General features: G+C 42.3%; 1 protein-coding gene across 1 annotated transcript; it reads left to right on the forward strand.

The window, feature by feature from the left end:
- The first annotated feature begins 240 nt into the window (after window positions 1–240).
- On the forward strand, window positions 241–22,749 carry UFM1 (ubiquitin fold modifier 1). Its single transcript, XM_084625330.1, has 6 exons — window positions 241–387; window positions 482–538; window positions 3,986–4,043; window positions 13,674–13,713; window positions 14,161–14,193; window positions 21,489–22,749. Coding segments are annotated over exons 1-6 (258 nt in total). The 5' UTR covers window positions 241–385; the 3' UTR covers window positions 21,557–22,749.
- The last annotated feature ends 3,890 nt before the right edge of the window (window positions 22,750–26,639 follow it).

Raw genomic sequence — 26,639 nt, forward strand, 5'->3', positions numbered from 1 at the left:
AGTCCTTCCCGGCCCCGCCGGGCTGCTCCTCGCACCCCGCCCCGCCGCCCCCGCTCTCTGCGCACCGGGCGCCCGGGCCACCGCGGGAGTCGGGGAGCGGGTGGGCTCAGGGGGCGGAGCCAGGCCCCGGGCCTCGCCGCGCCTCACAGCGGCAGGACCCAGAGTGGCTGCCCCCGCCGCTGCCTGACGAGGACCCGCGCCCTGGCCCCGCCCCCGCCGGCTCAGGGTCCCGCTTGCTCCGTGGCGGTTTTGTTCAGGCGGCGGCCGGGCAGCTCGGGCGGGGCGGAAGCGGAGGCGAAGGACCCCCCCGGCCGGCCGGCCGGCGCAGCGGCGGCTGACGTGTGCCTGGGGGCGGTGGCGGCGGTTCCTGGGCCCGGACCGGATCATGTGAGTGACACGGACACCCCCCCCCCGGCTCCGCCATCCGCCGCGGCCTCCCCCTGCCCCGCCGGCTCTAACGCTCTGTCCTCTGCCTCCCCAGGTCGAAAGTCAGCTTCAAAATCACGCTGACCTCGGACCCGCGGCTGCCCTACAAAGTGTGAGTAACCCCCCCCCCCCGCCGCCGCCGCCTCATGCCTTGTGCGCATGCGCTGCCACATCTACTTCCCCCGCACCTACTGCCCGTCCTCCCATGGGCACCACTGCACGGGCACTGTCCCCCCTCCCTGGCCCATGGGCACCCCCCACACCCTATGCCCCCAGCCACCCCGCCCCTGGGCACTGTCCTCTACACCAGCCCCCTTCTACCCCCCACCCCCCCGCCGCCAAACGCTGGCAACATCCCCCCCAGCTGCCTCACCCCTAGGCACTGACCCCTGTATGCCAGCCCCCACCCTGCCCCGCGGCACTGCCCCCTATGCCAGCCTCTTGCCACTGACCTCCCTGCTGCCACCTCCTGTGTCTTGTCCACGGGCACCGCCTCCCTCCCCACTCCAGCCCCACAATCACCCTGACCACAGGTACTGCCTCCCCACACCAGCTCCTCCCACGCCAATGGGCACGGCCCCCTCACACCAACCCCCTTGCCATCGACCCTCCCCAGTCATGGGTATTGCCCCTCCAACTCTCTCTCCCTGCCCATGGACACTATGCTCCTGGTCACCGCCGTGCCCACAGACACTACCTCCAGACACTGATCCACCCCCGCCCACTGATACTGTCTGCAAGCCTCCCTCAGCTGTGCCCCCAACCCACCCATCTTGCCTACAGGCACTGCCCCTAGACCCATGAGCACTGCTCCCTCCCACATACTTCTTTGTCCACATAGAAGCTGCCTCATGCCTATAGTCACAGAGTTTAAGGATAGACGAGACCACCAGATCATGTAGTCTGATTTTCTGTAGAGCATAGTTCACCAGCACCACACACTAAACCCAACAACTGAAATTAGATCAAAGTATCGCAGCCCACAGGAGACTAGATTGTTCTATGCCACAGGCAAAGAACAGGAGGGACTGAAGTGCACTGATGCCAGAGGGCCCTGCAATGGCAGAAAATTGATTGAGATATACGCAGGTAATCTCGGGAAGTGACCCATACCCCATGCTGCACAGGAATGTGAAAACTCCCTAGGTTCACTGATCTGGGGGGTTTCAGAGTAGCATTCTTTCCCAACCCCATATAGGGCAGTCAGTTCGACCCTAAGCATGTGAACAAGAACAAGCCAGCAAAGCACATGAGAGTGAGTGCTTGTGCCACTTCAGCCTCCTTCTCTTTCCATGTGGGTATTGCCCCGTGCCTATAGCTTCAGTTTCATTCCATGTGGGCACTGCTCCACATCTGCTGCTTTGTCTGTGCTTTCAAGAACGTTAGTTTCAAGTGTAGTACGGATGGAAATGGTATTCTTATGGGACTGATTTGTTGCACAGTTATTTGTAATTGATGTTTTTGTGTAGTTTACTAAGGCCATGTTTACACTACACAGTTTTGTCGACATAAGGCAGCTTATGTCAAACTAACTATGGAGGTGTACACACTGCAGTGCTCCTGCCACTTTAACTTGCCTGCTACGCCTACATAATAAAACCACCTCAACGAGAGACTTAAAGCTTAGAGAGACCTAGTTAGAGCAACACAGTGTCAGTGTAAACAGTGTGTTGCTTACGTCACCATAAGTGGCCTCCAGGAGGTATCCCACAATGTCCACTGTGACCGTTCTGGTCATCGTTTTGAACTCCGCTTCCCTGCAGCCAGGTACACAGGTGAACACTCCACCCCTGTTAAAGCCCTGGGAAGTTTTGAACTTGCTCTTGCTCGATGTGGCGAGCTCTCATAGCAACTTCCCAGCTGAGCATGCCAGCTCCACACAGCAAACACGCTCCTGTCTGAAGGTGGTGGATTTCCTGGGTCTGTGGAGAGAGGAGGCTGTGCAGGCACAGCTCCAGTCCAGCTGCAGGAACTTGCTTGGAGCATCGAGGGGTATGGGGAAGGGCTACGATAGGACACACACACAGCAGTGCTGTGTAAAACTCAGCAGAAGACATGGGAGGCAAATAGTCACCTCTGGTGCAGAGCTGAAGACATGTTTCTTCTACAAGGAGGGGGCTGGAGTCAGGGTGATGGTGAATTGTGCCTCTCCTCCCCTGTTGAGCTTCTCTTATAGCCTTGTGTTCATAACACACAGCACGATACTGAAGAGCAGTGCGGGTTCCATGCTTTCTGACACAGATGGCTGGTTCACAGATTACCAGGGCAGTTGAACAGCAGCTGGAAATCTAGTAGGATGCCCATGGAATGATGGGTCAGTGAAACCTGCATCATGTGATGCTGAACTTGCCACCATGAGGCATTGCAAACTCTTTCCAAAACACCCTGTGGTCAATTACCCAGTGAGATAGCCACCCTCGGTGTACTGCTTTCTGCATCAATGTAAGAGCTGCTACTTTGGATGCATTCCGCTGATACAAGGAGCATAGTGTGGACATGCAACAGCGGTTTAATTTCAATAGTGGCTATACATTGACTTAACCTTGTAGTGTAGATATAGCCTAAGTAATAATAATTAATATATGGTTTAAAATGAGTGGTATTCCTTATAACTAGATAAAGTTTAAAAATGTGCAGAATTAGGGTGTGGTTCAATGATACTTGGTTCTGATCTGGCTGAATTTAAATTGTTTTATTACTGTCACCTGGACAGTACTTTACAGATGCAGAAAAGGGTAGTGCTTATCTTCTTTCCCATCAAACAGACGTGTTCTTTATAGATGGTATATAGCTTTCTACTGCTCCTGGTCTATTTATCTAGGTATCATCACTGTGGGCTGGAATGACGCACAGGACTCCTCATTAATCTGTATGATGTAGCACTGAGGCCAGGTCTACACTACAAACTTACATCAGTATAACTACGTCATTCAGCGATGTAAAAAATGCATGCCTCTGAGCGATATAGTTATACCGACCTAAACCCCAGTGTAGACAATGCCCTTCCATTGACGTAGCTATTGTCTCTTGCAGGGGTGGATTAACTATGCCTACAAGAGAAGCTCTTCCCTCGGTGTAGTAGCGTCTTCACTAAAGCCCTGAGTTCGTAACTGGCCATATTGCTCATCATGTTGGTACCACAATATGGTTTTTGAAGTCTTATCATTAAATCAGTGGTACTACTCATGGTATTAAACACCATGCCCCATAGTAAGTATTTGCAAGATCAGGCTGTTGGTAGGGGAAAGCTGAATATGTAATCTCACACACTCAAAAAGGTATGGAGAGTAGATACTGGGAAGTCTTCCACAATTCTTATGTGGTAAACATGTTGACATCACTTCTTCTGGAATGCCTGTAATAATTTATTTAAAAATAAAAACTTCAGTTTTTGGTTTTTTTTTGCAATGTACTAGTCTTCTTTCTGTGTTTTAGGCCCTTATCATTGGGCACTACCATTGATTTCAGTGAAATTATAATCAATAACTTTAGAACCATTGGAATTAGTCTCTAATTTGGTCTAGAAATCATATTTTCTATTAACTCTTCTTTGTTTCAGGTTAAGTGTGCCTGAAAATACACCTTTCACAGCTGTCTTGAAGTTTGCTGCAGAAGAAGTAAGTGTTGAATTGTGACAATGTTTACATCAATAACGAAAGAGTTAAATTACAAGACTCGTGTAAATTTTTGTGTGAAATTATAGATAGCTGGGTCTAGAATGATTCATGTTGGAAGTTTGCTTTTATTGAAAAAGCTCATTGGAATTTCATCAAGGCAGTTACATAATTATTCTTTTTTAAAGTAATAAAAAGTGATATCTGATCCATAACGTATTACATGGGTGTAAAATGTGTATGATTTAAAAATATGTAGAGATAGAAAATAGGAAGTAAACATTAAATTAATGAAAGAGAGAAACCTGGTAAGCAGTAATGACTGTGGACAACAAAAATGTCGTTGGCTTTTTTGCTGTAACACATTAAAATTTGTTTTGGGCTGCATATGAGGAAGTGCCACATCACAGTTCAGTGGGGAAATGGTGCGTCTCTACTTCGCTTTGGTGAATCTACACCTGGAATATTATGATATTTTGACCTTTTTCTTACTCAAGGGAAAGTGATAGTTTGGAGGGATTTCAGAGAAAGTAAAAATGATGAAGGGGCTGGAGGGATAAATGTGAAGAAAGAGCCGGAGAAATGTGTGTAAATTGCCAAGTGATGACTAAGGTGGAGGCATAGCTTATAAGTATTTGAAGGGTATAAACTCCAAGGAGGAGTAGAGAAGAAGGATGGTCCAGAGGTTAGGGTGCCAGGTTAGGATTTGGGAGCCCCAGGTTCAGTTCTTTGCTTTGTCACAAACTTCCTGTGTGATCTTGAGCGAGTTACTGTTGGCTTGTCATTGTAGGAAAGTTTATACAAGTATAAAGTAAGACGTGAATTTAGGCTGTGTCTACACTGTTACTTTCAGTGCTAAAACTTTAGTCGTTCGGGGTGTGAAAAAACACACCCCATGGCAACAAAAGTTGTAGGGCTGAAAAGCACCGGTATAGACAGCGCTTTATCACCAGGAGCCATGGTCCCACCGTTAAAGCTACCACCCCTCATTCGGGGTAGTTATTTTTTATCACCAGGAGAGCTCTTCCCTGGCAATAAAGCTTGACTACATTGCCCACGTCGCTGTAACATGGGCAGTGTAGTCATAACCTTACACTAATATAGTTATACCAGTATAACTCCCTGTGTAGACTAACTGGTAAACCTTTCCTATGTAGTCAAACCCTTATTCTCTCTCTGTGCCTTGGTTAGAGGGATAAAAATGGCTAAAAATAACAGTATGGCTGCAGTGGCTCAGACTAGCCACTCAAGTACAATCCCACTTTACTCCTTGGAACATGTACTAGAAGAAATAATAATGTATTGGCAGAGGGAATGGATTTGATGACATAGGCCATTCCATATTAGAAAGGGTTTGCCAGTATAGCTGTTCAGGAAGATCCTCTTACTGGAGATGCAATTTGCATCACCAAAGCGTGCTTTTGCCAGTATAGCTTATACCAGAGGTCGGCAACCTTTGGCACCCGGCCCACCAGAATAAAGCCAAAGGGATGTGCTAGCCACTGCTTCCCACAGCTCCCATTGACCGGGAATGGTGAACCCCGGTCGGTGGGAGCTGCAGGGCTCCGTACCTGCAGACGCGCCAGATAAACAAACTGTCCCGGCCCGCCAGTGGCTTTACCCTGGCGGGCCGGGTGCCAAAGATTACCAACCCCTGGCTTATACCAGTTCCCCAAACAAAATAAGCTATACTGGCAAAACAACTTTTTTGATGGTATAACTGCATCCAAAGTAGGGCTTTTGTCAGCTTAGCTATATTGGTGAGGGGTGTGATTTTTTTTTTTAAACACACACTCTTAATCAAAATGGCTATGCCAGTAAAACTTTTAAGTGTAGACCAGACTTTTATAGGTCTTTTCCATTTCAAAGGCTTTTGTGTACACTAGAAGCCCATGCTTTAAAAACAGCCATGTTAGGAAAGTATTAGTTATTAAAATGGTCCCATTAAACAACATACAGTTGCAACTAGTGTGTATTTATGTACTTTGGATCATGCCTTTTGAAATCAACGGGAGTCTTTCTGTTGACATCAGTGGGCTTTGAATCATCCCCTTTGTGTAGGTTTACAACCTAGAGGGATAATTACAGCTGTTTTCAGGAGGCTTAGAGGGAAAATGAAGAACAATTGTTGTAGTGGGCTCTTGTACCCCACATATCATTAGAGTTCAGTTATATAAATCCACTTAGCGCACACAGAAGAAAACATTTTATTTTTAAAAGATAAGTTTTGATATTTTTATAGGGGTTTTTTTGGAAGCCACCTATAATACAATATGATGATATTTAACTCTTTCACACACTGGTACAAGGATCTATTGAGGGGAGGAGGAAATAATGAAATGATCACTTTTAAAAATACTGCATTGTCTTTGGTTATTATTGTTATTTATAATATTTATTTGTACTACAATAGGGTCAGCGAGCTCTAGTCATGAACCCAAGACCCCAGTGTGCTACGTGCTATACAAATATAGAATAAAAAGACTTTGCTTCATTGCTTATTAGTTACATTCTTTGGGGAAGAGGAGAGGGGTAATTTAATTTTTAATTCAGACCACAGGTACTGCATGTATTTGGCACTGAAAAGAACAAGACCTGGTTTCTGGCTTTATAAATGGACTATACTCCTTGAACCACTTAGTTTAATGTTAACTCAGTCATTTGAATAGATGAATCATTCATTTACTGTGAAGGGAATTTTTTAAGATAACATACAGAATATCCGTAGCCCGTCAGAATAAACATGCAAGTGCTGGTTTAGAATTTTAAAAAAGCATAGTTTACAATGTGTTTCTAGAAGCAGAGAACTAAATGATTTCTAAATTATGTTTTTAGTAGGCATGCCATCTGAAATATGTAGATATTTTGTTCAGTTTATTAAGATGTTATCAATCCTTAAATACAGGTTTCATATGAGTTATGTTTTTAATACTATACCTTTTAATATTGTTACCCCTTTTGACTGAGCTGTTAGCTGAATTTGGGGTGTTGCAGGTAGGAGGAGAAATTGATGACAGAAACAGGTATTTTCTTTGATGCAATCTCGTTTGTTTACAAAAATTATACATAAAGTCCTGTTTTCCTGAATACAATAGGAATCAAACAGCAGGAGACAGTTTCGTTACTTGTACTTCCATACCTGCTTTGCCACCAGCACTCTGTGCCCACATAGTTTTCTTTCTTAGCTTTCCATCAGGGCCACATTACCAGCACTTCTGTTACTTTTGACTTTCTTGCTGCTTCGGTCTCTCTGTGTTGCTTCTCACCCTCGCATGTGCACATACACGCGCACACACCCTTAAATGTCCAGCTGAGCCCCTGTCCACATAGTTCACGTTCCTGAGTGGCTTGGATGTGCCTTTGTTTTGGCTGGAGACATGGGCCTGTGTTTAGGGTGGAGTCAGCTTAATTGTTTCAGCCACCTGATTACAATGTCCTGTTCGTATTTATCCTGAATATACAGCAGATGGTTATGCCTGACCCATAACAACAACGTTTAACTCAGCCCATAGCAATATGATATTTTTTTTTGGTATGACTCTGAGAAGCAAGTATTTAAACCAAGACTTAACCATTCTTTTTATACCTAAGCATTATTTTGCCACAAATATTGCAAAGAATACAAATGTGGACGTTTCTAGGATAAACATAGTATTTGCTTTCAAAAAGCATAAGTCCAGCAAAATTGGATGGCTTTTTCTACAGTATCAGATATGATCTTCACATTATTTACCTACAACAGTTTGAAATATAGGCATTCCTGCAAAAAGGTCTTGATCTGGTTCCCGCTTCTTTTAACGGAGCAGGATCAATCCCCAAATCCATATTTCAGACACAAAAGCTCTGTTAAAAACAAGTTACAAAGTCAAGCACTCAAAAGTTAGAAAATGCTTGTGCAACCTTAATTTAGCCCCCCTGTTCATTATGATACAGATTTTCATTACATGATCACATACTATTTTTTCTACTGGACCCCTCCCTCATTCAATGCACATCTTCTGTTCTGGAGATGAATCAGGGCAGTGTAGTAAAGGAGGCTGATGTCTGTAGGATCCCTGCCTCAATTGTTGCAGGAATTGAAAAGAAATGAATAACACAGGGAACTGTAAGAAGAGAAAGGATGGTTTTCTGGTTAAGGCAGCTGGATTCTATCTCTGCTTCTGCCACAGAGTTCCTGTGTGATGCTACCATGCAAGTCATTGAAACCAAACCTTTCAGAGGTGGTCACTAATGATGTTTGCCTCATTTTCTGCATGCCCAACTTGATATCTTGGGCCTCTTTTACAAAAATGCTGATCGCTCACAACTGCAGTTGACGTCCAAGGGAGCTGTGCTTGAATATATAAAGTGGTATAAAAAGTTAAGTACGTTCAAAAATCAAGTCCTAGGCATCTCAGCTTGAGCACCCAAAATTAATGGGTACTTTTTACCTTACTGTCTCTGTGCCTCAGCTCTCATCTGTAAAATGGAGATAATTCCACTCCGTCACCTCACAGGGGTGAAGATAAATTAATTTTATGAAGCACTCATATATGAGAGTGATGAGGGCCGTAGAAAAAATCATGCAGATATCTTCAGAGCAGGGTTTGAATATTGTGTGCTTAATGAGGTCTATGGCCACACCTTACATAAAAAAGATTAATGAACAGCTATACAATACTTCGTATTAATTTGAGCACTGTCCATCCAGTGCACTGAATGAGACAGGGATCCGATGGTAAAAAGAGTATGTGATCATGTAATTAAAAGCTGTATAGTAATGCACATGCACAAGGGGGCTCAATTAAGGTTACACTGGAAACTTTAATTGAGGCATTTCCTAACTGTTAAGTGCTTGATTTAGCAATCTGAATAATGTTTTCTTAGTATAGTTTTTGCGGGTGTGTGTAATTTCATAGATTTCAGTGTAGCAGCCGTGTTAGTCTGTATTCGCAAAAAGAAAAGGAGGACTTGTGGCATCTTAGAGACTAACCAATTTATTTGAGCATAAGCTTTCGTGAGCTACAGGAATGCATCCGATGAGGTGAGCTGTAGCTCACAAAAGCTTATGCTCAAATAAATTGGTTAGTCTCTAAGGTGCACAAGTCCTCCTTTTCTTTTTTTGTAATTGCATAGCTTTTTAAACAAGCAAACTGAACAAACATAAATTCCATCATGTGGCATCATATGGACACTCAATGATTCATCAACAGGATGATGAATATAGTTCAACCATGCAAATCTCTGCAATCTGAGCTTACAAAGTAACTGTTAGTAGTAGTAAGTTGTCATCCTCTGTGTGGGCCAGCAGTAAATGGGATGAGACACTTTGCCAGTAGGTTTCACACATACTTTCAGACAACAGAGGACTGTTGGGATAGGAACCTTGGGTTCCACTGCAAGCTCTGGAGGGGAGTCTGCTCTAGTAGGACCAGACTTCTTGTTTCCCCAACGTGACCCCTTATGCCCCTGCCCCTCCCCCTCCAACATGTCACTGTCCTGTCTTTTCCCCACCTCTGGCTCATTGTCCCAGTCCTTCTTCTCTTGCTTGTCCAATCCATCTCTACTCCTCAGGCTTCTCATTCAAGTCCCAGTTTCCATGTCCAGATGGTTCTAATCTACCTTATCCCACTTCCAAACTCCCTCTCCCAACATCCAGTCCCATTCTCCTTGCCCAGTCTCTCTCCTTCCACTGGCTCCCAGTTCTATTCTCCCTCCCTGCATTCTTCATCCAGTCCCAGTCTCCCACCTTCTCCCTGGTTCCTTGTCCCTGTATCCCCCGCTGTCTTATCCCAGTCTCTTTGCCCAGCAAACCCAAGTTCTTTCCTCACAACCCATCTTGTCAGATCTGTCTCCCCTTCCCCCAATACACACACTCTGGTTCCTAGATGCAGCCTCCTTGTTCAGCCTCCCCCCACTTCTTCATGTTGTGTTATCTCAGTGTCTGCCTACCCCAGTTCCCAGTCCTAGTCTCTTTGTCCAACCAGTTCCAAACTGCCCTTCCTTCCTACACAACCAATTAAAGCCTTCCCTTTTCCCACCCCCCACAGCTTCCAGTTCAAGCTTCCTCTCCCTTTCATTCCCAGTCAACACCCACCAACCCTATTCCCTTGCTCAGACGATTCTGGTTTTCTCTTCTCCTTCCAGCCACAGTCTTGTCAGACTAGTTGTCCAAATCTCCTCTTTTCTCTCCCCAAGTCCTCCTTGTGTCTACTCTGCTTTTGAATTTGGCAGTTTCCACCTTCTTACTGGCTGAGTGCCAACAGAGGTGTCACTGAGAGCACAGGACAGAGAGGTTTCTTGCTCTCAGTTCCAGTGCCAAGCCACACTGCAACCTCTAGCAGCCATTACAGGGAAAGTCCAGCTTCTCTGTAGCCTTGGGCTGGAAGGAAGCATGTTCAGTCATTCACTGGAGATGGTGCGTATACAGACCAGTCATATAGGAGATGTAAGAGGATGGATGCTCAGTTGCTCTTTGGGGATAGCCAGCGGTATCCTTTCCGTTACATACAGTTGGTGCATGAATTCAGCGGTTCCTTGGAATATTAGCAAATAATGAGTAACATTGGGAGCCCTATAAGCACTGATTACTGCTGCTTTCCCCTTTCATCCCAGATGTCATAGACTTGGGCCATGTCTACACTACCGCTTATGTCAGCAAAACTTATGTCGCTCAGGGGTGTGAAAATAACACTTCCCTGAGTGACATAAGTTTTGCCGGCATGAGTGGTAGTGTTCACAGCACTTTGTTGGTGGGAGAGCTTTTCCCGCCAACATAGCTTTCACTGCTCGTTGAGGTGGTTTTTTATGTCGACGGGAGAGCTAGAGAGTCATAGAGCCATAGGGTTAGAAGGGACCGCAAGGGTCATCTAGTCTAATCCCTTGCCAAGATGCAGGATTTGTTGTGTCTAAACCATCCGAGAATGATGGTTATCCAGCCTCCTTTTTGAAAACATCCAGTGAAGGAGCTTCCATGACCTCCCTAGGCAGTCTGTTCCATTGTCCTACTGTTCTTACAGTTTGGAAGTCTTTCCCTGAGATGTAATCTAAATCTGCTATAGCTTGAACCCATTGCCACTTGTCCTGCCCTCTGTGGCAAGAGAGAACAACTTTTTTTATGGCAGCCTTTCAACTATTTGAAGACCGCTGTCATGTCCCAGTCTTAATCTCCTCTTTTCCAAACTAAACATACCCAGTTCCTTCAGCCTTTGCTCATATGGCTTGCATTCCATCCTTCTGATCATCTTTATCGCTTGCCTCTGGATCCTTTCCAGCTTCTCCATATCCTTTCTATACATAGGTGGCCAAAATTGGACACAGGACTCCAGCTGAGGCCTAAGCAGCACCGAGTAGAGCGGTACTATCACTTCCCGTGACTTGCATGCAATGCCTCTGTATTTTGCAACTGCATCGCATTATTGGTTTATGTTGTGGTTGTGATCCACCACAACTTCCAGATCCTTTACAGCAGTGCTGCTGCCAAGTCGGTTATCCCCTATTCTGTATTTGTGCATTTGGTATTTCATCTCTAATTGTAGCACCGTACATTTGTCTTTGGTTGAATTTCATTTTGTTGTCTATAGCCCAGTTCTCCCATTTATCAAAATCTCTTTGAATTTTAGCTCTATCCCCAGCTTTGTGCCATCTGCCAGTTTGAACAGTACGCTCTCTAGTCCTACATCCAGGTCATTAATAAAGATGTTAAATAGCTCCAGACCCAGAACAGATCCCTGTTAATCCCTCTTGAGACCTCTTTCCAATCTGACATTATTCCATTCAGAATAACATTTGTTTGTGGTGTTTAACCAGTTATATATCCACTTAATGGCAGTTCCTCTGAGCCCACATTTCTCCAGCTTACTTATTAGACTGTCATGTGGGACTGTGTCAAAAGCCTTGCTAAAGTTTGGGTATATTAATGTTCACCACTTTCCCTCTATCCACCAAACCAGTTACCCTGTAAAAGAAGGAAATCAAGCTGGTTTGGCATGATTTGTTCTTAATATGTCCATGCTCCTGGTATTCACAAATTGAACATTTTATTCATTGCTCTATTAGCTTCCCAGGTATCAAGGTCAGGTTGACTGGTCTACAGATCCCTGGCTTCTCCTTTTCCCCTTTTTTAAAGATGGGCACTACATTAGCCCTTCTCCAGTCTTCTGGGACCGTTCCTGTCATTGATGCATTTGCAAATATTATTGTCTGTTTACCTACATTTTAAATGTATACCAGGACTCAGATTAAAACAACGAAAAGGAGGCTTGAATCAATGTGACTTTCTCTGGTAACAGTAACCCTTTGTCCACACCTACTATTTTCTCCTGTACCCTGATGTTAAGCATAATATGTGGTAGACCATTTGAGTCCAGAAACAGAGCATATTGGGTCAGATCTTTCAAAGATTTAAGCTTGTGAGTCACTTTATGGACCTGTGTGTTTACAGGATGGGGATGTTCGATTGGAAGCTCTTTGAAGCAAGAACTGTATTTTACTATATCTTTGTACAGCACCTAGCACAATGGGGTCCAATTCTGGCTGGGACCTATGGACAGTACTGCCACATAAAAATAATATCGTAGTCCATCAAAATTCCTAACTATTTTCAATGCATTACCTTAATATAGAAAAATCAAGTAGCCTGAAGTGAGTGTTTCAATCCAAGAGACTTTTGAAAGATTTACTGAAAATACGGTCAGAAGTGCAGAATAGAGTCTATTTTCTATCTGGCCAGCTGTGACAGGTGTTTTTTTGGTTTTTGTTTTTTTTTAAAGGAGTTAGCAGTTTATGAAATGGTTGTAAATTCCCCCACATAAATTGTCTCAGTAGCAGACCATCCCTGCCCAGCCCCAAGTCAAGTCAAGCAGGAATTCTGCATTGTGATTCCGCTCATTGTGCTCTTAATAAATGTTACTAAATATGCACACAAATGATTTTACAGTTGCTCATGCACTGAAAAACACCATAGCTCTCAATACCAGGACTGTGTACGTTTCAGATTTCAGCCATTTTTGCTATAGCCATGTCTTTAAAAAAATAAAATAAAATCACGTTTACGCAAAGACCAAGGCTCCAGTTCTGCAAATTCTTATGCACACGCTTAACTTTGTGCCCATGAATTGATACTTGAGTAGATTCCGTGAAATTGTTTATGTACATAAGTGTTTGAAGGTTTTATTTGGCCATTTTTATTCCAGAAGGTTCTGGCATCTATATTTGGTCAATTTAAATTAAAGCAACTTATAAAACAAAATTGCATATTTGTTCCAGAAATGTATGCAATTTAGTAGTTACTCATTTTCATCAACATTTTTGGTGCTGCTCCTTACAGTATTATCAGAATTATTATTTTTTGAACTTTTCAATTAGCATAATTTTGACATTATTTCCAGATTTTTTTTCAGTTGATTAGATCTAATCAACTGTTTTAACACTGTGTACTTTATGTTCCATGTAACCTCTTAGTGCATAATAAGCTTTGATTGTAAACTATTATTTTGATACTCCTATAAAATCTGAAGAGAATTTTTTCCCATAATTATTCTTTATACAGGCCTAAGCATCTAAAATTACAACAGAGTTTGAATGTTCACTGTAGTATTTTCCACTTTGTTGTCTGTCTTTAAAACTAATTTGTCATACTTTTGTTTCCTTTAGTTCAAAGTTCCTGCAGCAACAAGTGCTATTATAACAAATGGTAAGAATATGGTTTTTATATTGTTGATTCAGTTAGGCTGTATTCCAGAAAAGTATAAGCAGGTTTTCTCTATAACCTAACCAGCATACAAACTGATGAGCTTTAAAAGTAATACCTCACTGTTATACATAATGCTGGTGCATGGGATTTTGCTATTAATATTTTATTGCTATTTGAGAGGTTTTATTCTACAGCATATCTTGTGGTTCACTATGCTGAAATTTTTATCATCAACTGTAAATAATAAAGCTGACTAGCGATACTTTTTGGCAATAGGAAATTAATAAAGACTGATATTTAATAATTATTACAGTATATTGTTTAGAACCTTGTATATTTTTCATTCATTTTAATGTTGTAAGTTTATGCTACGAGATACTTGGATTTTTTTTGTTTTAGCCCCTAAATCAAACTGTTTTTGTTTGTTTGTTTGTTTTTAAAACTTAGATGGAATAGGAATAAACCCTGCACAGACAGCAGGTAAGTAGTTATTTGTGAAGTCCAATTAAAAAAAAATAAAATTATTTTTTATTCAGTTACGATGCACCACAGTGAATGACTTATGTTCTCATCTAGTTTATCCAATTTTTAACAGCTTTTCAAATAGGGATCCAGAAGTACTAAACAGTGGCTGAAAACTGCATCCAAAGCCTCATGTCAAACATTAAGATCATATAATTATTGCTCAATATTTTGTTTATTTAGATCTGTGAAACAGTAGGTGCCTAGCTAATATTCCAGCGAATATTCGCATAAATACTTAATATGATAATGAAAAAGAAATAGCAACCCCATAATATAATACTAAATAACCATGCAGGGAAAAAACAACAACCTTTAACTTACCCTGTACATCACACAGCAATATTTACTACTTCTGCAGCCTTTCTAAATAGATTTAGCAGTGTGCCCTGAAGGTCAACTGGTTAAAGCTACTTTGGACTGGGTGAGAGAAACATTCCAAAGGAAAGGGAAACATTCCTGCCAGCAGTCTCCTCTCACTCATGTCGAGGGGGATCCAGTTAAAGGATGTCTTCTGATCTCAACTGCGGCAATGTGCCACAGAGAGAGAGGTGGTCTCTCAAATAGGAAGGTTTGAAGTCATTTTAAAATCAACATCTTAAACTGTACCCAGAAACACACAGGCAGCCAGTGCAGATTTTGGAGGCTTGATTGGGTATGTGCATGGAAAGACGCTCTGTTTACAAAGCAGGCTGCTGCATTCTGCCCTAGCTTACCTTACAAATAAATTTAAGGTTTAACCTTAAGAGAACATTGCAGTAGTCTAGTCTCCAAGTGACAAAGGCACGATTTATGTTGGCAAGGTCCACTTTGGAAAGACTTTTGTGACTTTTGCCAAAATCTTCTGATTGCTTTACCGAGCCTACCAATATCATCTCCTTCTTATCTGGAATGAGCCTCAGCCAGATATAACTCATCTGTGTCCTAGTCTCCACCAAACGTTGTGGTAGACACACAACCACTCAGGATCAAAAGAGAGAAAAATGAAGCTGGGTGTTTTCGGCACATTTGAAATACAACAACTCTTTATTTCCCACTAAGGCCCAGTCCCACAAAGGACTTCAGCACCTTGCTGAATCAGGGTATAGTCCACTAACATCCTCATATGTACACTGAATGAGAAGGAGGAGAGATTAATAAGACTGGGACTTTTCAGCTTGGAAAAGAGACGACTAAGGCGGAATATGATAAAAGTCTATAAATTCATGACTGGTGTGGAGAAAGTAAATAAGGAAATGTTATTTACTCCTTACTAGACCAAATGAAATTAATATGCAGCAGGTTTAAAACAAAAGGAAGCATTTCTTCACAGAAAATACAGTCAACTAGTGGAACTCTTTGCCAGAGGATGTTGTGAAGGCCCAGATTATAACAGAGTTAAAAAAACCCAAAAAACTAGATCAATTCATGGAGGATAGGTTCATCAATGGCTATTAGCCAAGATGAGCTGGGATGCAATCCCATTCTTTGAGTGTCCCTAGCCTCTGTTTGCCAGAAGCTGAGAATGGGCGACGGGATGGATCACTTGATTACCTGTTCTGTTCATTCCCTCTGGGGCACCTGGCATTGGCCACTGGGCTAGATGGACAGGACACTGGGCTAGATGGACCTTTGATCTGACCCAGTATGGCTGTTCTTATGAGAACAAGATAGAATCTTAGAGAATCTAAGGCAGATGATAAATCTGATAATGCAGTATGGATACTTGAACTTCATCCATCACCACTAGAAAGTCATCTCGGAATGTTACAAGAGCAATATCGTAATTGACATGAGTCAAATAAATAAGAGGCATCTAGGTACCGAGAGTTCTCACCACAATCTTCTCATGATTCTTAGCTGCAAAAGGAAGATTAGACGCAGGGTGATCGGAAGCCAGATTGTCAGCGTCAGGTGACGGTTTCTTAAATATGTACCGATGCTGCTAAGCAATGCTGGCACATTGCCCTTCTGAAAGTGTTGAAAGTCTTCACCAGCAGTAGGTTCTGCACATTCACTGGTATTTAGTGCCCCATGCTTTAGTTGTCATGGGTCATACGTAAACCTAGATGACTTATGACAAAGCTGGTTATCAGTAGACATGGTATCATGTACTACTCCTGGGGGAATTTTATGCCACTGCGCATGCTCGAATTTATTTTCCACACAGATTTCTTTGCTTCCCCACAGAAAAATGACTTTCTGATGGGGAAACAAAGGGAAGCCACAAGCGCGGTATTGCGATCCTCCCCAGGAGTATGTTTCAGGTGTCCAGGGCAGCTGGCAGAGAGGTAAATCGCTGTGGTGCAGGAGGCAGGGCTGGGGAAGACCCAGCTCCGTACCCTGTGCTGGGCTCAGCTGCTAGTCCTGGCTGGACTAGGGACAACGGGATTTCCTCTTGCCTTCCACAGCATCTGGGGCTGGGTCAGACCCCCACCCCCACCTCCAGATTTCTCCCCCAACTGCAGGAAGCTCTGCAAATTCCCCCATCCCCCCGCTTTCTGCACCCATCACTCCTCAGCTGCAGAGGGAAGGATGCCTGTACAGGGAGTGGCTCCCCCATCTCCCACCTCTGTGCAGCCAGTGGCCTGTGCTCCCCGGTGCCATGCTCAAGCCTCCACGTTTATTTGACAAATAAAATTTGCAGAATTTTAAAATATTGTGCTCAGACTTTTAATTTTTTGGTGCAGGATTTTTATTGTTTCAGCTCAGAATGCCCTCAGGAGTAATCATGTACTTACCGATATACAAGAACTCGTGTTTTTAATATTTTCATTTAAGATGCTTTTGGTGCTTTAAAATCTCATTTGATAGAGCAATTGTTTCAGTCTTTAGAAACCTCAGAACGTGAGGATCTATTGGAAAAAATTTAATGTTATCCCTGCAGATCTCAGTCATTCCATGAGAAGACACAGTCCTTCCGTGCCATTCCCCTGTCTCCCCACCCCAACAACAGTAATGTTATTCTGCCAAAATATAATCTCTCCTCTTTCCCCACATTGACTGTGAGTTACCTCCATTTTGGGAGGGAGAAGTAAAAGATGCAGAGCAGGAGTTAAAGCAATCCAACCAGCATTAACTCCCATACAGATTTCCATTTGGAAGACGCTCTGGTTTGGGAGCAAGCATGCCGTACCTTTATAAAGAAAACACTGTTGCATTAATGGTAGAGGCAGGGAGAAAGGGGCAGGAGTGAGTGGTGTGTGAATGGGGGTAAATGTGGGCCTGTTTAAACAACATTTGTACAGCTTGTGTGTGGTTTGTAGTGGCACAAGTACATTTCATCCAGATTAGAGTGTTTAGTCGTCAGGGTATCAGATTCATTGTTCAAGCCCTAATGTGTTTGGATATAATCTGCTATATTTTCATGTTTCCTTTGTTGTGCTTTGGCTTTGTGAGTAGCATAAAATAATACAATAGCCGTATAAAATCTTTTGGCTTTTTTGTGCTTTAGCAGTATATGCTCCTGGCAAACCTCTTAAAAGTATATGCTTGTGGCAGGACACTCCAAGTGCGTGGATCTGCCAGCCCTCATTAGGCTGGACAAATGGAATGTTGTAAATCGCCATCACTGTGCCTAAAGTGTCCCTTAGTTTAACTTCAAGGGAAACAGATAAATGTTGCTCCACTGTAGTGATAACTTGGACAAGTGTTAAAGATTTTGATCTCTGTCATAAAAGCAAGCACTTAGCAGAAGTGATGTTGAGGCTTCTGGGAGAGAACTTGTAACAGGCATATTTTCACACATAAGTACCAAGGGATAAGTGCCTTAGATATTTGTCACATGTAGGTAGATTTTTTGGGGGAATAGAATTGAAATTTGTACAGGAAATACTCCCTAAATGTTAGATATTTTTACTTAAAACTGCTTTATCTTCCTGAAAAGCCTGTCACTACCTGCAGTATAGGCCTGCTATCCATTTAAATTGTGGTTAAGGTTCTACAGAAGCTAGGTTTGGTTTGCTCAGTCACACTAGTAGTTCGCAGTCTCAGTGTACCTGTGTGTTTTGTGTTATCATTGGATTGGAACAGCTACCTAAGGATTGGACAGTGCTTCCTAAAAGGTGGACTTACTCTCAGCTAAAAGAGAAGGAGTACTTGTGGCACCTTAGAGACTAACCAATTTATTTGAGCATGAGCTTTCGTGAGCTACAGCTCACTTCATCGGATAAGTGAGCTGTAGCTCACGAAAGCTCATGCTCAAATAAATTGGTTAGTCTCTAAGGTGCCACAAGTCCTCCTTTTCTTTTTGCGAATACAGACTAACACGGCTGCTACTCTGAAACCTGTCATTACTCTCAGCTCTTACTCTTACTCTTGTTTTCTCTGTTTTTCTTTCATTTCCTGTGTGGTCTCATTTCTCCACCACCATCACTACCACCACCCTTTATGTCCCTTTATCAATTACTCCCCCTTCACTCTCATTTTACTTTCTCATGGTATCTCATATTCTTTCCACCTCCAACCTTGTGGTGGTGGTCTGTGTCATTCCCTGTCCAACCATTATTCTCTGTTTTATTCTCCCTCCCTACTTTGGCTTTCCTGATGCATTGTTCCAACCTGTCCTATTGTATGTGTGAGCATTAAAGTGAAATTTACTAAATTCCTGATCTCTGAAGTGTCTGCAGGTTGTTAAGATATTGGAAAGTGGTCTTCATTTTGCTGCCCGTACAATACAGCTGACTGAGAGAGAAGGAGAAGGAAGGAATTAAGGAGGAGGAAATTTTAAAATAGTATATAATTTTCTGTTTTCAGAGGCAGAGATGAGGAACCGCTGACAGGGCTAGAAGATACATTTTTAGTATAATACATAAAAGTAGAGGAGTGAGTCTGTTTTTCTCTTCAATGTCCTGCTCAGGAAAGAGATTAAAAAGAACTGCTGCAGAGATGTAGAGAGATGATTCTTTCAACTTCTAACCACTGAAATAAATATTTCTTAAGGCTCCACTAGATTTCTTTCTTCTTTTCATTTACAGTTTGAGCTGGTCATAATGTTTTAAAAGAAAAAAAATGGAAAAAGTTTTGACTAAATTTTCACATTCTCCTCCTCCTCCCCCCTTCCAACCAAATATAGAAGTAGTCAAACTTTGCCCGCTCTCTTTTTACACACGCGTGCACATACACACACACTTTTCGTAGCTCTATTTACAAACCAGGATATCAAGATGACTTATCGCTTTCTAATTTTTGGTTTTAGATGTATATTTTAATCGCCATCTCTAGCAGACACTTTGGTTGACATTCACATTTGAGAGGTTAAACATCCAATCAAGAAAGCTTTTTTCATTTGAGGCTTTATTCCCTGATATGCAAATACCTGTGAACAGGTAGTCACCTATAACATATGTTGACACTAGGGAAGAAAATTTTGAAGGAAATCTGATTTTAATGATGTTTGACTGCTTTGAGGTTCATAGAGCACAGAATGGGTAACATTTAATTTAGGACTATGTTTTGATATTACAAACCGTCCAGTGTAAGAAACAGTAGTATGGAGGAGTTGAAAATCTACTTTCCAGCCTCCTGGCTGCTCCAGATTGGCCTAAACTGTATCAAGTCTATACCCAGTGCTGTGGAATCTCCCTGATGTACTGCAACGCCAAGGTTCATTTGGGTGTGTGGGAAAGAGCAGAGCCAAGATTCCACCTACTCTCCCCCTGACCGCCTTCATTGCACCTCTAGAAAACGGTGGAAGTAGCAACTCTGCTGAACCTGCTTCTCTCTTTGTGTTGCTTCCCGTGATGTGGGTAGCTGGTACAGAGTTTAAGGGCATCTTGTGCCCCTGTACCTCCACCAAGAGATGTGTACCTGTATATAAATACATAGTAAGATCACCTTAGGCTTGGAGAACTTTAAAAACCTGTAAGAAGATTCAATGCATTAGACACCTGTGAAAAAAGTTCTTGAAAACACAAGCTAATGAGTGAGGAACTGACTTTTCCTGCTTCATTGTTATTCAAGAAAGATAGTACATTTATATTCAAACAAAAAATTATGTTGAGCTAGTTAAGGTTGGGAGTATGTGTCAGTGATGTTAGGGTTGCCAGGTGTCCGGTTTTCGACTGGAACACCCGGTCAAAAAGGGACCCTGGCGGCATTGGTCAGCACTGTTTACCAGGCTGTTAAAAATCCGGTTGGCGAGGGGCTGGCTCCGCACAGCTCCCAGGAAGCATTTGGCATGCCCCTCCGACTTCTAGGCATAGAGGTGGCCGCAGGGGCTCCGTGTGCTGTCCCCATCCCGAGCGCCGGCTCTGCAGTTCCCACTGGCCGGGAACCTGCCCCAGCTCTGAGCCCCCTCCCACACCCAAACTCCTTCCCAGAGCCCGCACCCCCTGCTGCACCCCAACCCCTTGCCCCAGCTCAGAATTCCTTCCTGCACCCAAATTCCCTCCTGGAGCCCATACCCCTTCCCGCACTCCAACTCCCAGCCCTGAGCCCCCTCCCGCACTCCAAACCCGGAGCCCACCCTCCCAGCTGGAGCCCTCACCCCCCCTCCATACTCCAACCCGTGCCTCACGCAGGTGCACCCTCCCACACACTGAGCCACTCATTTCTGCCTCTACCCCAGAGCCTGCACCCCCAGCCAGAGCCCCCCTCCACTCACGCACCCCATCCCTCTGCCCCAGCCTGGTGAAAACAAGCAAGTGAGTGAGGGTGGGGGAGAGCGAGCAATGGAGGAAGGGGGAGATGGAGTGTCCTGGGGCGGGGCCTCTGGGGTGGGGCAGGGCAAGGGTGTTCGGTTTTGAGCACTTTGTTTAATTTTTGTGACAGCCAGCTAGACTGTACTACTTGATCTACATCGTTAAAAACTCAGTACCGTGCACAGTATATGGTATGAATAAAGCAGCCATAGCAGGCTGTACATAATGCTGGGAGGCCTTGAAAGCATATTGTATTTGCAATATCTTTGCTTTTTATTCTTTCCTTGAATTTTTGATGTTATGTTTAAAATCATGGTGAAACTATTAATTTATATTGTTAACTAATGAGCTTAATATGTAACCTTGTGCCTGGCTTTTTTGTTTTAAATTGCAAAAGTGTTCATTAGACTGTGCGTATGTGAGAGGAACTGGAAAATGTTATAAAGTACACAGTCAGTTTCTCATGCGTAAGAGACATTCTGACTTTGTAATTGAAAACTGAAACATGATGATATTATTGTTCCTAATATCATACTTACACCTTTTGGTAACTGATTTCCTTGAAGAGCTCTTATTGATAACACATATGTGTATTTAACCTATAGGTGACCAATTTTCTCTTTTTTTGTTTAGGAAATGTTTTCCTAAAGCATGGTTCAGAACTACGGATTATTCCCAGAGATCGTGTTGGGAGCTGCTAATATCTACTGGGTGGTTTTGGAATAAGTGAAATCACCATGTTAAAGAATAAATGGTCATATTTATTTTGGAATTAGTACAACTAATGAATCAGCCTGTTTTAAAATTACTTACAATGACTTCCTGGGATTTAAAAATTAATTAAAAACAGAGTTTTCATTTTCTTTCCCTGTTAGCATTTAACAAATCATAAGCTGGCCTGGCCCTTCATCTACTAATAGAAGAATGGTCTGATGTAATGCTATATTCTTGAAAGCAGGATGGACCTCTTTCTTTTTACTAACAGAACCTCTTAGGAAATGTTATTGAAAACAAAAGGGCAAACCTTGTCAGTAGAAACATACAAGTGTGATTGATGGATTAATAACAGAATCCTGTATTTAGAAGTTCATTTCATGGAGGGAGAAGCTGTGTTTGATTTTTAGAAAAAGAGACCATTAGGAGAAATGCTTTCCTACTGAAAGCTAAAAAACATAAGTTTAAGCCCTGAATTATGTATAATGTACATTGTCAAACTCAAAGAAACAGTTTTCCTGACCGTTAAAATTGTCAGTCCAAATAGAAGGGGTATCTTGAAAACTTCAGACTCTTGTTACTGAAATATGCAGAGAACTTCTAAGAAATGTAAATACTTGGCTACAATCATAAGGTACTGGGAAAAAATTAATTAAAGAAAAATAAATATACTTTTGTTAAATCTTCATTTGAGCTTCATTGGTCAAACTAGCTTTTACAAATTTTCACTTATGCTGGATTTAACATTTTAAATAAAGTGTCCTCAACTGAAGGGTGGTGTAAAAACACAAATCATGGGAATCCCATGTGCTGTATGGTAGGGATTTATCGGTTGAGTACTACATTCCTTCATCAGCAAACATTTATTTGAGGAAAATGTCTTAGTTTGTTGCTACTGTGTGTTACTTGGAAAACAGTGTTGGAATCACTTGTATGTTTGTATATTCAGAAATTAAGCATTTTGTTTATAAATTGTCTGAAGTTAAATTGTTACATCAACCACTGACCTACATTGGAGAAACCAGTATGTCTTGTTTTGACACACACTGATATACTGTAGTTTCAAGATAGTATGCATTTTGCCAAACAAATCATTATTGCATTTTATCTATCCTCATACATTTAATTTATTGAGGTTACAAAAAATTGAACAATAAACAATAATACTTCGTAAAAACAAGTATTTGTCATGTATGTGTTTATCTCATTCAGAAAACAGACCCAGAGGGGACTCGGAAAGGTGTAATGGTGGCTAATGCTATTCACAGGCACCCGAGTCCCCTTCTTAATGGAAATGAAGAAATGTGCAGGTGGAGGCCCCCTACATGTTCACATGTGAAGGAGGCATACAGACTCCTGCGTTTTTCAGCTCTGTCTGAACTGCCTGTATTTTGGTTTCCCTTTAGCAGAGTAAACAATGTCCTGGAAGGAGGGGAGGGAGAAAAGAAAGAGTTGAAGCAACTTGTGTTCATTCGTCATTTTCCCAATCAGATTGTGGTAATAAATTAGAAATTGTGCACTTACACCTTTTAAGCAGTATACTCTGAAATTAATTATAAATGGAGAGCTCCCTATTACAGTAAATTTTATGGTATGTTGATTTAAAGGGCAAAGTGCATAACTTCTATTAATATATTGCCACGATATAATTAGAATGAACAGAATTAATTGCTTCTAATTTTTGTCCTCAAGACTGTTTGGCTGGATAGCTGAAAACCACTTGCCATCAGAGCATAAAAAACAAACATGGAGTTTCTCTAATCAAGAAGTTTTCTTGTCTGTACAAAGTGCAATACAGCTTAAAGCCTACCAAATTCTAAGGTCACTGGAAAAGCTTCAGCATCTTTTTATGCCTTATATAAAGGGAACTAGGTTAAAAAAATAATTTCAAATGCTATATACATGCATTTTATTATAAATACACTCAAGTAATACCTTGACCATTTTAATAAACAGATTTGACCTATTTCAAATTGTAACGAAGAAAATTGAGTAGATACTGTGAAAAGGATCTCAGCAACTTGGAACAATGAATTATCATGTAGTATTGCATGGGTGTATTCTTGCAGTACATTCTTTTAAACCTGGGCATAACTCTCCTTACCATTAAAGCAAATGATGTGTTGCATCAGTAGTAAAAGGCTTGTTGAACTCTTTGTGGGCGGGCAATCTGATTTGATGTGATTTTCCATTTTGTTATGACCAAATTATGTTTGACATTGGTGGGGGGTGGGAGAGGGAATAACCAGGGACAAATTTCCAGGGGCTCTCAGCATTCATAGTTGAGGTGAGATTTTTCAAAGGAGGATAGTATAGAACTCAACATCCAAAGTGGTGTGTACTTTTGGAATCTGGCTAGTTATTGGAGTTGAGCTCTTCATAAAATCTGGCTCTGATTGTGAGTGTTGAGCTGTTTTTGAAAATCTGCCCCTTGGAGTCTAATCCAAAGTTTATTGAAGTGCTCGCCTTGACTTTAGTATGTGTTAGATCACTCCTTTGGTGAACAGACACACGCAGCCAATTCTTGGGCTGGTCTGTGCATTGAGTAGGTCTCAAATATTCAAGTAATTATAATTTTTCAATGTAAAAAGTGTGATGTTTTTGTTTTTGGGGTTTTTTTTGTGACAAGTCAATATTTGCATGTAAGAGCCAATGTTATGATCCATGAAAACTTCTCTGCCAAAGAGCTTTGGTCAGTCCTTAGATTTGTAAATTGATGCAGAAAATGTATTCCTAGGACACATACATTTCAAATAGATTTACTTGGGAGTGAACTGCACAGAGACTGGTAGTTTATGAAGGAATTGAGCGATTCTAATCTGCTGTTAAAATTGCTGCTATTGGCAAGTGCTGTCCTCACTGTTTCTATCTCTGTTATTAGTATTCCCAAGCCACAGAGGTGAACCATAGCAACAGGCTCACTCAGGTTTTCGAGAGGTTTACTTTTTTTTTTTTTGGGGGGGGGGGGGGACGGGGACGGGGAGAGGAGTTATCTTCTTGTGGCTGAAAAATCACTGTAAAAATTGGTGATGACAGCTCCCAGCATTGGATGTTTTCTCAGAGGTAAGACACAGATGTTTAGCCCCTGCCAGTATAAAGGGTACAAGATGCAGTCAGAGTGAAAGGAGGAACGCTGTTCGTGTGACTAAAGGCTGGGAGTGGCTGTAGAAGATTATGGATGCAGCAGCCCTTCAGATGGCAGCTTGTAGATGATGGGTGAACTGAACAGCTTAATGGGCAAGATGAAACTAAATCCTTGAATCAGCCTAATGTTACTGTTGAGATCACATTTCAACAATCTTGTCATTAGTTACATGTTCTGTCTCGGTGAAATTCACCCATAAGAACAGCCATACTGGGTTAGACCAGAGGTCCTTCTAGCCCAGTATGCTGTCTTCTGACACTGGCCAATGCCAAGTGCCCCAGAGGAAATGAACAGAACAGGTAATCATCAAGTGATCCATTCCCTGTTACCCAATCCCAGATTCTGGCAAGCAGAGGCTAGGGGTACCATCCCTGGCCATCCTGGCTAATAGCCATTGATGGACCTATCCTCTATGAATTTATCTAGTTCTTTTTTGTACCCTGTTAGTCTTGACCTTCACAGGATCCTCTGGCAGAGTTCCCCGTGGGTGGGGGGGGAAGGGCGGAGGGCGACAGCACAAGCCCTATGCCCTATATTTAATGGATTTAAGTGGTGCATTGTCTTTATACCAGTGCTGTGCACAACAGTAAATTTCATTTACTGTTTCCACCAACTCCCAGGAGGCTGGAACAGCAAGAATCAGATATGGTCATTCTGTTTTCCAGAAGCTGAGAATGGACAATGGGAATGGATCACTTGATAATTACTTGTTCTGTTCATTTCCTCTGGGGCACCTGGCATTGGCCACAGTCGGAAGACAGGATACTGAGCTAGATGGACCTTTGATCTGACCCAGTATGGCCGTTCTTATGTTCATAGTATTCAAGTACTGTCATACCAAACCACCTAGTATATGTTTAGTATAGCAGGGCACATGAAGCTCCAGTGGTCCAGTTTGAAGTCAAAATTATAAGAGGACCTTATTTTGCATGCCATTTCTTCCTTATATAGTTATATTTGAGCTCACCTCTTTCCATTTGTTTGCTGTAGTTTTAGCAACAGAGAGCAGTTGTCAAATTTTACAATAGGATTTGTCATTTAAAATTATTTTTAATTTATTTCCGTCTGCAAGCAAGCAATAATACACTTAAGTATGAGAGAGAGGAGCTACATTCCTTTTACTGCATTTCTTTTGTGTATATTATTAACCTGCTTTTTCTAACTTCAGTGACTTAAAAAGTCCCCGTAAAGTAATGTGAAAAGACCCAAATACATGTGAATATTCAAGATACAAGTGCAAATAGTAGATCTCATGCATAATGCTGTTCATTACTAGAGAGCAAATTCTGTTCCCAATGCCAAGTGTGAATAACTGGTCTGGCTGTTGCGGATCTCCCAGCAGGACAAAGGGAGGAATCCTCTTGCTCAGGGTGTGGAAAGACAGCAAAGTTGCTCTATAACCACTGCTCCAGCCTTACAGCAGGACCCTAGTGATCTATTTCATGTGGAGAAGTAGCTTATAGATTCACACAACAGCAGATCCACAGACCTTGCTCCAAAATAAACTTTTATGGACAAGCAGGGAGACTGTAGAGATAAGCTTGGTGGCTTGGAGGAAGTGCAGACCCTGAAATCTTCTACCAAATCCAGACAACTGACCTGCCGTGTTGACTGTGCACACAGAGAAAAGGGCGGGATTTATCCCGATGGGATTTTAGCTCAAAGGCTGAATACTAATTGAAGGATACAGTGTATGTATTTTCTAGAAAAGACTAGGACAGGCACAGGGGCTGTCAGAACTAAAGAAAAATACTTGTGAAGAATGTGCTTCATCTTCTACCTCTGTGCATCTCACAATCCTAGGGTTTTCTACATCAGCCTTTACTAGGTATGTGCTACCCGGACCTCCGTGACTCATCTGATTTATAAATTATAACATTGCTGGTGAGACAGTGGCTATGAGAGAGAGGAGTACTTCAGGTGGC

Source organism: Lepidochelys olivacea, assembly GCF_965140295.1.
Source record: "Lepidochelys olivacea isolate rLepOli2 genome assembly, chromosome: 1".
NCBI classification, from domain to species: domain Eukaryota; kingdom Metazoa; phylum Chordata; order Testudines; family Cheloniidae; genus Lepidochelys; species Lepidochelys olivacea.

Coding starts and splice junctions, on each gene's coding strand:
- UFM1 (XM_084625330.1), top strand. Junction 4,044..13,673: donor TGAAGTTTGCTGCAGAAGAA/GTAAGTGTTGAA, acceptor TGTTTCCTTTAG/TTCAAAGTTCCTGCAGCAAC. Junction 14,194..21,488: donor AAACCCTGCACAGACAGCAG/GTAAGTAGTTAT, acceptor TTTTTTGTTTAG/GAAATGTTTTCCTAAAGCAT.